We start from the raw sequence: 12,967 nt of genomic DNA, 5'->3' as shown, positions 1-12,967 counted from the left end.
CTTGCTCTCTGAAATCAATAAAAATATATTTAAGGAGAAAGCCTTTTCTCACCCTCACCCTTTTTCAGTCCGTCTTCCATGTCACAGATAGCACTGAGAGGCAGCAGTAGGCCTCAGTCCTGCGGTGGCCACGAACCCACCTCCCAGCCTCCAGGATCAGCTCTGTGAGCCCGGTGGTGGGGAGGGGGGGGTGCGAGGAGGAGCGGGGAGGGGGGCACTGTGCGGCCTGCAGGCTTCCAGAGAAGGCGGCAGGGAGCGAGGAGGAGGAGGAGCCTGGGGCGAGGAGGCGATGATCGCAGCCCGGGTTCCTGCCCATCGTCCCACCCCCTGGTGGCCAGTGCGCATCATAGCAACTGGTTGACTGGTCATTCTGGTCATTCCGTTCGGTCACTGGGCTTTTATTATATAGGATTTCTGTAATTATCTGTTTCTCCTGCATGTTCCCTCCCTCCCCCCCATTGTATCCCTAGGGCCTAATACAGTTCTGGGCATACAAAAGGCACTCAATATTTGTTGAATGAGTTACTAGGACTTACAAACTATTATTGTTTTATTAAAGCAGGTCACCAGGAGATTGTATTTAACTTTTTATAAACCTAGTATAGTTCATTATATAAACTTTCTTTTTTTAAAAAAAATATGTTTATGTTGATTTTTAGAGAGATAAAAATATCAATGAGAGAGAAACATTAATCCGCTGCCTCCTACTAGGGATCGAGCCCACAACCCAGGCATGTGCTCTGACCAGGAATCAAACTGGCAAGCTCTTAATGCATGGGTCGACGCTCAACCACTGAACCACACAGATCGGGCTAAATTTTCTATTATTATAACGGGAATACATTAAAACATTATTTAGCCTAGCTGGTTTGGCTCAGTGGATAGAGCATTGGCCTGCAGACCGAAGGGTCCCAGGTTCAGTTATGGTCAAGGGCATGTACTTTGGTTGCAGCCTTCTCCCTGGCCCAGGCACTGGCCAGGACGTGTGCAGGAGGCAACCAATCGATGTGTTTCTCTCATATCGATATTTCTGTCTTTCCCTCTCTCTTCCACTCTCTCTAAAAATCAATGGAAAAATAGCCTTATGTGAGGATTAAAAAAACAAAAACAAAAATCATTATTTATAAGTCAAACAATACAAAATATTTTAAAGAGTAAAACATGAAATTCCCCCTTTTCCCAGTCCCATTCTCACTCCCAAAGTAACTACTGTTTAATAGCTTAACATGTAGTTTATATATGTATGTCTTATATATGGATGTGTGTGTTTATAAAACTAAATGGGTTTTAAAACTATCATTACAGGGAAAAAAAAACTATCATTCCACAATATTAATTTAGATTGGTTTTCCCTAATCTTTCCAAGTCATTGCAATGATATTGTGTGTGTGTGTGTGTGTGTGTGTGTGTGTGTGTACACACAAATAAACTAACCATAAAAGGCTAAACTCCATTCTTACCTGCCTCACCAAACTCATCAGTCTTAGTGCTCATTAAACAGGCAATAAACTTGTTATCCACTTGCTGGAGAACCTGCCATACATTGAAATAAATGGTACAACGATAAATAAAAATTAATAAAGGCTTATTTGTATAGAAAGAGACAAAACTGTACTTAATTTAGAGTTGTTTGCATTATAACTTTCATATCTAAGACTGAGCTAGGTGCTGATGAACCTGAGGGAGTGACCAGGAAGGAAAAAAGGATGGGAAGTAGAGTGATCAGAAGACATAAACGGAACACAGATTGAGGCATCTAAGAGGGGTATGCTACAAAAATCTTTAGCATTAGACCTGAAATGTTCCCAACAGAATGACTCTTCTTAATGGGTATAACCAGAGAATTATTAATATGACCAGAGACTGCTAACAAATAGGGCTGAAATAAATTTTTAAAAAATATACAAAAGCAAAGAAAAGCATTTTGGAAGAGCTAGTCCATTAAAGCAGTAAGTGAAAAAGCCACCTGTGGCTTTAGGCCTTGATGGCTCCTTTCTATCCAGGTACTGACAAGGCTCCCCCCACAATGCCTAATCTGTACCCCTACCCCAGGGCCTATTTCTGGATCAAGTGTTTGCTCTGGTACCAGGTCAAACATGCCAGGTTAGGAGTTTACCTAGATTTGCCTACCTCCTAATGTGTTCCCTGAAAACAAGGAGACAGAGCGTGGTGTAGAGGGAGGGCAATCTAGCCGATGAGACAAGAGGCCCCTCTTATTAAAGGAACTCCTCCACCGCCGTGTCATCTGTAGCCTCACACTATTGAGGGTTGTTTAAAAAGGGACATGGTTGCACATTTAAAGGTAATGTCTCTGCAGTACTTAGTTGGTTTATAAATTATTGTCAAAATATAAATCTATATAAACCGTGAAACTGAACCTGAAGTCATCATTCATCCCTCCAAACTTGCTCACACTACTAGGGACATCTTTTTCTTTGTAATTAATTTTAGTCCTTTTCTTTTTCTTCTCATGATAAAGTTCCAGTACTAGTAAGATTAAAAAAACAACAACACATGTGCTTTGACCTGGGTGGTCTACATCATTAAATATATCCAATTTCACAACAGTTCGTCTAACTTAGGGCTTATATACTAGTATAAATAATGAGATTTCAAAGTCAACCTTTTACCTGCATGGAATGAATCATGTCTTTGGTAAAACGGTAAGGAAACAAGATGTTGTGAATTTTAACTGCTAGGCTTTCAGCCTGACCACTGCTTACATCGACAGCAACCTAGAAAGACACAGCACAATATCATTTAAATTTAAATATTTTTATGTCTGTAGAACTGTTTGACCAAAGATCTCAAAGTGCCTTAAAAACATTCATTTTTCATAGAGTCTACTAGAGGTGGGTTGAATTCAAAGAACTTACAGGAATTCAAAAGGCTCTATGACCAAAATTACTGACAAAAACCAGCATTTCAGAATAACAATTTGCCTGGGCTCCATAATCAAGTCCTTAATGACATCTTCACTGAAGAATCAATAATTAAGTGCTCATGTATTCTACACCCTCATTATAACACACAAAGTACATTCTGTGCTAACCCACTGAAGAGAGAACATACATGATGAACTGTTCCTCCAGTAAAAGAGTCACTACTTTATTTAATGATAAATAAATTATCACCATCCTAAATACTCTGCCATAGCTACAAGTCAGGGTTTTTAAGAGTGGTAAACACTTTCACTATTCCCACACTGATTACATATGTTTAATCCAAACTTAAAGCTGAGTTCCCCAAATGCTATGAATTCTGATTCCTCCTTTTTTAATTTCCAAATAAATTACTTGGAAACGTACCCACTTTCCATTCATAATTTCAAATTAGTATAGTCAGTCATGCCCACACCCAACTTAAATAAAATTCTAAGGGGCTCAATGGGGGGAGAGGCTGGACATCTGTAATGCTTTTAACAATAAAGATAATATTTTTTAAATGAATTCTAATTTTAAAATAACAAGCAAAGAAAAACTGCGCAGACCCACCTCTGGATAACGGGCAAATACTGGATTGTCCCATTCTGAGAACAAAGACTGAAGCGATCCGCTACCAACAGCATCATCCACAGTATCTAGTGCAAAAGGGACAGGTACAGTTGGTGTCAAGAGCCTCAGGGAAAAAGGTGAATGGCATCTCCTATTTGGTGTGGTGCAGCCTCAAGACCAAAGATCAGACACATTGCTCCAACATGCTACAAAGGTTCAGTGTTTGCTGTACCTCTAAATTGTTTTGAACTATTACTTTTTAAACTGCAGTTGATGACTGTACCTTCTGGCATTATAGCTTTTTCTCCAAACTATTTTCAAGAGATATTTCAGAATATAAGTCCAGAAGAAACTGGTTCAAATTAGTAGCCTCACTCCCTTTAGTAAAAGAAATATATACCTTATCTATTTTTAGAAACAAAATAATAAATGTCTGTAGCTTTTTACAAAAATACACTGAGTGGCCAGATTATTATGATCTCTGAACGCATAATAATCTGGCCACTCAGTGTACATCCTATATAATAAAAGGCTAGTATGCAAATTGTCCCCTCGACCAGGAGTTCGACCAGCAGGCAGGCCGGCCAACAGCCCATGTCCCCTCCCCCTGGCCAGGCTGGCCGGACTCCACCCATGCACAAATTCATGCACCGGGCCTCTAATAAACACACACACACACACACACACACACACACACACACACACACATACTGAGTGGCCAGATTATTATGTGTTCAGAGATCATAATAATCTGGCCACTCAGTGTAAGAGTTTTGCTTATATAAAACTACCACAATATGGAGTACAACTCCAATATTTAAAAATAAATAATTTCTCAGTCACAAGATACCATAGACTGCATTATTATCCAGTATTGACCTCAAGTCTGGAAAAGTAATTTCTGATCTACATGCATGCACCGAATTACTTAGTTTTGCTGTTAAATAGGACCATGGGACATTCCTGGTTCCAGTAAGGCACAGCTGACACTGATCAAGCTTAATAATACAACCCTGCTTTTTTTTTTTTTTTTTAAGTTAGGTGGTACATTATATACTAGGTGTTCAGCAATCTCTGTTCTTGCCCCTACCTCTGTTGTTCTGTCTCATCACAGTCCTCTCTTCCCGAGCTCTAGGAAGGAAGGGAAGAACAAGGTCGCTTCTAAAAGGATGACACCTGTACTGAGATCCTAAATGTAAAAAAGAAAAACCTGGACATTTTAACTCAAAGAATAAACTATTAAAAATTAAGATACATAGAACCTCTTTCTGCACAAACTGAATCAAGACATAAGGAGGAAGACTACTAAACACCAGATTGAGAGTCAAAAGTTCCTTAATGAATTTAGTAATCTACCTTACTGCTTAGTCCCATTACCCATCTATACTAGACAGAATGTGGACCTAAAATGAATAGATGACTGATTCTCAATGGGGGCAGTTTTGCATGGGGACATATGGCAATATCTTAAGACAGTTTTGGTTGTCACTCCTTGGGTGAGGGGTACCACTGGCATCTAGCAGATAGAGGCTAGGAATGCTGCTAATATCCTATACAATATATCAGACGAAGAATTATCTAGTTCAAAATATCAACAGTGCCACAGCTGAGAAACATTGTATTAAACATATAGTGGTACTTAATTATCATCCTTCACTACTGAGTACAATCTTCACAAGTCCCCAATTTATGTCTCTTATCCCAAAACATGTATCTATTATAACATTTATCTCATCTAATTATATTTAGACAGCTATCTTCTCTAATAGACTGTGAACTCCTAGAAGCAAAGTCAGTTAATCTACAATGTGGCAGGGCCTAGCACTGTGTGAATAATCAATCAATGAATGAATGGATAAATGAATGAAAATCTCTCAATTTAAACTCCAAAATCCAGTAAAATCTGGTTCCAAATCTACCTCCCTTTCTGAAGGATGATCAGATTTGTGTTTTAGAAACAATGCTGAATTTGACAGTTTTTGAACAGGAGCAAAACACTATGAAACTATTATTTCAAAAAGATAAATCTGTTGGACATATATGGGGGAGAGATAAATTCAGAATGATAAAAATTAAAGTGGGAACTGAAATAAAGTTGCAGAGTTAAAAACATTAAAGAGAAATACTGCCAGGGCTTGGAGAGTTATCATAACTCCTTAAAATTACCTTTATATATCCTCTCTTCTGTACAATTAAATTTACCTCTTAACAATTCATCTTATGTTTTTATGTATGGTTCGACAATGTCCTAATCTCCTGCTATATATACCTCAGCCATTTCCAGAAATGGAGGGTACTTTGGAGCTATCTTTAATGGAACTCGTTTCTGTATCCAAAATACTTTATTTTTCATTATGAAATTCTGGGTCAACATGACCCTCAAAAGTTCATTACAAGACTTGCTAATCCAGAAAGTTAATAGGTTGAAGTGTTTTTTTAAATATCTAGATTTATTTAACAGGAGCAGATGCTTATGTTGAGTATGGCAGCCAACCAAGATTTCTGCCTTTGTTTAGCAACAGGCATCTCAGTTTAATGTAATCCAGTTATTTTTTTATTACTATATCAGAAGCAGTTATATTTCAGGAAGATGAGGTGCCAGTTCCTTAGATTTACCTCTGATAAACATTCAGTATAAATCGGGACATAAAACTACATAGATTGAAAAACACATGTGTCTTTTAAGAGCAACCTGATAGTCTCAGGAGCATATTGAAAGAAAGGGGTTTTCTCCTATTTAATGCTTTGAAAGTTACTACAGTGGTTATTTTTTTCACAATGAAAAAAAAACCAACCCATTGAAAAATAAAGGTCTAATTTAATCTTAAATCAGAGCCACCTGCCAGAGTTATTAATCCTAAAGATAAATTATAATTTGCAATTACATTCATATAATTACGTTCTTTTGCAACATTCAATACTTTTCATTTGGATGCACACTTAATGTTTATCCTCCTGATGCAAAACCGAGAGTATCGCCAGATGGGAGTCAGCTTTACTATCTCCCAACATCTGGCTCTAAACACACTGCCAAAATGATGTCACTTTTAATGTTGACTTAGACCTGAGAACTCAGAGTCCTAGTCTAGGCTCTGATGTAGCCCTGTGGAATGATCTAAAAGCCTGATAACAGCTACTTACACAATAAACAGGTCAAGCGGATTAACAAATGCATTATAATGGAGTACATTTGAAAAGTATATTTATGAAAGTACATATTTAACCTAGATTTCAGAAAATTTATGGTCAAGTCCTATTTTCTAAAAAAAAAACACACCAAAAAACAATAACAAAAACATATATAGTACTGTACTGAACCATAGATTTTACTTGAAAACCTAGGATGATTACAGGATCATTCTGGCTGTTTACCTGGGGCATTGCAGGTGCCTTTAAATTTCTAGGAAGTTGAGTTTGGAAGAGAGGGGAAAGCAAACTAGAGAAGCATAGTGGACCTTCTCTACTAATAATGCCATTTCATTACAAACTGTCTCACCCTCTTACACATATACATACTCATAGACACATATATGTACACTTCCATTCTATAAGGCTTTCACTGTATTTCTAGATTTAAATAGTATTGGACCTAGAGAATCTTCATATACCATAAAACATGTTTTATAATTAAAGTTTAAAATGTTCCATCTGCTGAGATAACCTTCAAAAGCATTTCATGCCATGAACACTATATTATACTTACCATTCTCAAGTATGACATCCACAGCCACCGTTGTCAGATCCTTAGTACAAGCAGCCCGACTGTCCTCAGCAGGAGCAGTGAATGTGCTAAGTCCAGTGATTTTGTTAATGTAAACCATTCTTCCCAGGGCTACATCAAAATGCTGTTGCCAATCCAAAGAACATGTGTTTGACTCTTCATTTTCAGAACAAGTTGCTATAGATTCCTCACTCTGAAAACAAGTTCCATTTGGGTTGGCTGTGGAATCGTCCTTGTGACTCATTAACATTCTACTGGGAGAGTCAGGACTTCCCATCTGTTGTTCTGAAACTGTAAGAACATCTAAATCTTTACTAAGTGCAGAGCTGTTATAGGGTACTACCAAACTTGTTTCTGGTATCACAGAGTTCTCTGTTGTGCTGTTAGAATATGCTTCACTGTCTTTATTGAAGGAATTATCCTGTGTGACAGAGTCTGGCATTGGGATGATGATACTCTCTGTGTTTTTAAACTCATTTTTAAATAACATACAAGAATCTAGGGATAACCCACTGCGTAAGTCACTGTCTTTTCTACTGGAATCTGATTGTGGACGTTCAATAAAATGACTCATCTCCATTATTTGAGTCTCTCTTTCAGAACCTTTCATTTTGGATAATTTAGAGGCTAGTGATTCAGGTGATTTCTCAATATCCAAAGATTTTCTGTTCAAATGACATAGATCCTTTAGAGTTACAGGACTTTCTCCTGAGCAAGGAATCTGTTGTTCTAAACAGTCTTCTTCCTTGGAGAATGGAAAGTTTCCCGAATAAAAGATGTGACTTATAGGTTGACAACTACCATTTGAATCATGATGTTTCATAGTAGTGATTTTACACATATCAGAGTTGTCTCCGTGGTTTTTGTCTCTACATGGAATGTCAGGTTCAACTTGAGGACTGAGATTGGTAGTGATTTCAAAATTATTATTTTCCTCTACTTCTGTATTCAGAGGATTTTTAACCTTCCCATATTGTCTTTTAAACTTCTCTAAAGATCCTAGCTGTGAATTTAAGCTTAGCTTCTTAGGGGCGATGGGTCTGGATAAACCAATCAACTTATCTTTTCTCTTACTATCATTTGAAACATGCCTACACCAAGAGAAAGAAGATGTGTCAAGTAATAAGCCACCTGTGTGTGATTTTTTACTACCATCCTGCAAAATAGCAAAATTTTTGTAAGTTGTTATAGGTTTGTTCTCTAGCCTAGAACTTATATTTGTTCTGCACAATTTTTTGTTGGACAATTGAGCAAATTCTGTACTTAAAGTGCTAGTTAAATCTGTGATGTTTGGAGTCTCAACTGAATGGCGTGTTCTATTTCCAAGTGTTTCTTTGGCACTCACAGGACCAGGTCGAACACAATTTTTAAATAAATGTTCTGTTTCAGTTTGCTCATTTTGTACCACATGAGTTATAAAGCCAGTGGAACATAATTTAATTTGTCCATAACTAAAAACATTTCTTCCACAATTACTAGGTTCTTTGTTTCTTTTCTCTTCCTCCCCCTGAGCACCATGTACTCTCAGTAATGTTGTCTCAGAAGGCAGAGGTTGGCAGCCCATTTCAGTAGCACCTTTAAATGTCTCTAGTTGATTCTGAATTCTGTTCTTTTTCAGGATGTCGGCAGCCATGTCATTAACAGTAGTACTTGCTTTCTGTATTTCTAGATCTCCACTCTCCTCAAAGTGATCTAATGTCTGAAAAGGGCTTGCAGGCATTTCTGAATTGGTTCCACGTGGATTTTCTAAAGAGTTAAGTTCCAAGCAAGAATTTTTATGTTTCTCATTTTCTCCTGATTCTGATGCTTCAGGTCTCTCTTGTTCTAAGACCCTTGATTCTGAGTAAGAGCTATCTTTGTTTTGTAAAGTTGACTCTGTCATTTTACTCTGACCTGGACCATCAGATTCATAAGTATACAAAAATGAGTCATTTGTCTTTTTTTGGATAGCTTCTGAATTCCTAGAATTCTGTATGTTTATGTTTTCTGTAGCTTTTCTTTTTACAGCTTTTGATTGCAAATTAAACATTTCATAGGAATCCAAAATATTATTACATGCTTCTTGGAAACTGACTTTGTCACACTTCTCATCAGAAGACACATGCTTCTGAAAAGTAGCACTAAATAAACTAAAATCATTATCTTCACTAAATTCCTTAATGTCTTCACCTGATAATTCCACAAATAATTTTTCTTTCTTTAAGAACATCTTCATTCCTTCTTGAATGCAAACCAAAACAGTATCCCAGTTCTGAAACTCAATCAGAGTTTTTGCTGGCTCCATACACACATCATATTCACAGAATTGGCACTGTATATTGATTACATATATCCCATGGAGTTCTGGGTGAGACCGGTGCCGAGGACTTGAATTCATTTGCCTACTGGCAGAGCCATTTTTTGGCTTGCATATAATACTTTCTTTCCTTAATAAAAAGTCAATGAGTTTATGCAACTTCGTCCTTAAAACTAGCCTTTTGTTCACAAACAAAAACTGCATATTCTTATTGTAATGGGCTTCAGAGCTGATATAGCCACTAAGTTCAAACTCCTTATATTTAAAATTTATTTCTCTTAACTTTTGGGACTTACCTAGTCCATAAATTTGACAAAATCTGGAACATATGTCTTTGGTTTTAGGGAGCTGAAGAACCATGGAACCAGAAACATCATTTCTCAAAGAGAAAGAAATGGAAGGGTGCATGAGTGAGAGAGCTTCTATCCTCTGCCTAACCTTCCCAAACTCCAGTCTAGGATCCATGCATTTCCTCCTTACAGGTAACTGATAAAATAGGTTATATACTGTTACTGTTGTCCCAGCACTTGGTCTGGTCAAGTCAGCTTCAAAGGCATCCAGGGCTTTTCCATTCTGAAACAGTTTCACAAAAGTTCTCATTGTCCCATTTTTCTTGGATGAAATTTCCACAGCACTGGCCATGTCAGCTATACTGGCCAAGGCCTCCCCTCGGAAACCATAAAACCTTGGGTTCTCCAAGTCCTGTACGGAGTTGCATTTACTAGTGAAATAACGATTTCCTACCTTGTCCACATCATCCCTCCCTATCCCAAATCCACTGTCTATCACTTGGATTTGGAAGATTTCCATGTTCAGTCTCACAGCCACACATTTTGCTTCAGCATCAATACTGTTGAGGGCAAGCTCCTCCACACATTGGCCTAAGGAGCATACAGCCAAACCAGAACGCAATTTGGCTTGTACTTCAGCTGACAAGCACTTGATCATGGCAGGTAGAAAACTGGTGAGAATGCCAGGCAACGGTTTCCTTTTGTGACTGTAAATAATTGCCTTTGGGAGGAAAATAAAACAAAAACATACACATATGAAAGCTTCAGGGTTATACAGCATTACCTATTTTCCTGAGGCATTATAAAAAATACCATTTGACGTAAATGAAATTTCTTATTAAACCACATTGTAAAACAAAACAAAACAAATGACAGCTCTCTCTAGGCAGATCACACAGCTCAGGTTTGATGCAATCGACTTAATTAACATCCAAAGCTGCTCTGATAATTTCATAATTTTCACTGACCCCGTCTAAATCCCACATGCCCTAAAGTGAAATCATAATCACATTTGAAGTTGACCCGTGGAGATAGTGTTCAAAATTCTAATCACTTTACCAAAAACAGATGCCCAAATTCCACTAACATTAGCTAGAAATTATTCACACACAAAAATCCAAGCTAGTTTCATAACATTTATACATTACACAATAACCATGACTTTTAGAAAAAACTCATAATAAAATACTAAGACACTGTAATTAGAAGGTGAAAGAACAGGAGGAAATAAAGACAAATTATTGTATGAAGGAAAGATGGGATTAAGAGATTAGTAATAATAATAATAATTATTATTATTATTATTATTATAGTTAAGTGTAGGTAACCTCAAGGGGAGGGAATGGGAATGGATAAGGCAGGAAAATTCCTTTTCATTATAAGCCTTTCTGAATTATTTTAGTTTACTTTGGTAAAAAGTTTTCAGACGGTTATTATTAATATCCTTTTGTGTTAATACTCTTTTGGTCTTTACAAACTACCTCGGTAATAACAATGATGGTAGGGGGCTGTCTGATCTGGGTTTTTAAAATTTCTCCCAGTAAAAAAGGAAAAGTTTAAGATTATGGTGCAATTAAAGGTCCTAGCTCTTCTTCATAGGTAAGAGGGCAGCATAGTCTAGACCTCTCTCAGGTGGTAGGGCTGGATTTTCAAACCCGGGGGAAATCCGAGCTGTCAGTGCAAATCTGATTATTTCTATGGCAACGCAAAGCTTTGAGGGGCGGGACCGCGGCCGCAGGCCCCTCCCCTCCAGGCTCAGCCTCCGCCCGGCCCCTCCCCTGACTCCCAACCCTAAACTCAGGCCCGCCCCGACGTGCGCGCCCGCGGCGAAGGAAGACCGGGGCCTCCCGGAGCCCCTGCGCAGCCGGCTCCGGAGAGCTGGCCCGCAGGGACGTCACGACCCTTCTGGTGTTAGAAGAGCTCCCGGAATCATCCTTTCGTCGCGTGCTTCCCCCAAGTCACCTCAAACCACCCTTCACCAACTCGAGATACCAACCGCCTCGGATGCCGGCTGTGCGCTCGTTGGCTCGCGAGGCTCGTGCACGCGCGAGCCGGGAGCATGCGCTTCGGAGATTCGCCGAGAAGTCCCTTTCCTCCGAGACACTTCAGTGCGCACGCGCACGCTTTGAGTCCCCAGGCCTTTTCACACTGGTATTCCCGAATTCCCAATCCTTATCCCCTTTTAGCATGGCATGAAAAACTGTTTCTAGTAATTTTTACCTTTGTGTTTCCTCTTTCCCGTTTCTCCTTTGCACGCACTACCATTTAATTCAATATATTATTTGCTCATTGTCTTCTCTCACGAGAATGAAAACCATATGAAGGTAAGGATTTTGTCTGTTTATTGCTGTATCCCCATGGCCAAGAACAATGCCTGACTTATCAAATGAAAGCGTTTAAGAGCTGGGAAGTCTGAGAAACTACCTCAATTCTCTTAATTTGCGGACCAGAACACCTAGACTCCCTTCAACCAGTTTTTACTCTCATTTTCATTGAAACCTTGTATATTTTTAAAAAATGTTTTATTGTTTTTTTAGAGAAAGGGGGGAGAGGGAGCGAAACTTCAATGAAGAGAATCACAGATAGGCTGCCTGCTGTAAGCCCCCTGAGGATCCAGCCCACAACCGGGCATGTGCCCCGACAGGGAATCAAACCAGTGACTTCATGGGTTGATGCTCCACCACTGAGCCACTCTGGCTGGGTAAAACCTTATATTTTTAAAATTTGGAATTTGTGACAAATTTGTCAAACCCAGTAAGCATTCTATGTATACCTGCTTAATGGTTGACCAAACCAGTCAGGAGATTTTCAGGGCTAATGAAGCAAAATCCTGAGTATTGCTTGTATCAGTTTGTCACAATAAACCACCACAGACAGGGTGGCTTAAGCTACAGATATTTATTTTGTCACAGTTCTGGAGGCTAGAAGTCTATGATCAAGCTGCGAGACATGTTGATTTCTTCTGTGGACTCTATCCTTGTCTTGTAGATGGCTGGTTTCTCCTGTCTTCACATGTCCTTTCTTCTGCGCATGCACATGTCTATGACCAAATTTCCTCTTATAAGGACATACTAGATTAGGGCCCATCCTAATGACTTCATTTAACCTTAATTACCTCTGAAAAGACCCTATCTCCAAATACAGTCACATTCTGAGGTCCTAGGTG

The 12,967-nt window shown here is 38.7% G+C and overlaps 1 protein-coding gene and 1 long non-coding RNA gene across 9 annotated transcripts in view; one reads left to right on the top strand and one right to left on the bottom strand.

Annotated features, from left to right (window-relative positions):
* The window catches only part of LOC103283568 (acylphosphatase-1), a 50,090-nt gene that overhangs the window by 20,303 nt on the left and 16,820 nt on the right, over nt 1-12,967 (bottom strand). The window contains exons 3-7 of one of the 6 annotated variants that reach the window (XM_008138825.3): nt 7,198-10,522; nt 4,585-4,683; nt 3,495-3,580; nt 2,631-2,735; nt 1,461-1,533 (exon numbers count right to left, since the gene is read on the bottom strand). In XM_008138825.3, coding sequence (XP_008137047.3) covers nt 1,461-1,533; nt 2,631-2,735; nt 3,495-3,580; nt 4,585-4,683; nt 7,198-10,522 — 3,688 coding nt within the window. Of the gene's footprint in view, nt 1-1,460; nt 1,534-2,630; nt 2,736-3,494; nt 3,581-4,584; nt 4,684-7,197; nt 10,523-12,967 lie in introns of those variants that run through there. The other 5 variants (XM_054715901.1, XM_054715902.1, XM_028141359.2 and 2 more) reach the window with 5 other exon arrangements.
* On the top strand, nt 7,460-12,121 carry LOC114230582 (uncharacterized). 3 transcript variants are annotated; one of them, XR_008556063.1, is made up of 4 exons: nt 7,636-7,731; nt 8,885-8,968; nt 9,856-9,993; nt 11,603-12,121. It is a non-coding gene; the product is annotated as an uncharacterized LOC114230582 (long non-coding RNA). The 3 variants fall into 3 exon arrangements; XR_008556064.1 differs by lacking the exons at nt 7,636-7,731; nt 8,885-8,968 and adding an exon at nt 7,460-7,508; XR_003616492.2 differs by lacking the exon at nt 8,885-8,968.

Source organism: Eptesicus fuscus, chromosome 5 (assembly GCF_027574615.1).
Source record: "Eptesicus fuscus isolate TK198812 chromosome 5, DD_ASM_mEF_20220401, whole genome shotgun sequence".
Taxonomy (NCBI): domain Eukaryota; kingdom Metazoa; phylum Chordata; class Mammalia; order Chiroptera; family Vespertilionidae; genus Eptesicus; species Eptesicus fuscus.
Note: the sequence above shows the minus strand (reverse complement) of the source record. Positions and strands in the feature narration are given on the sequence as shown.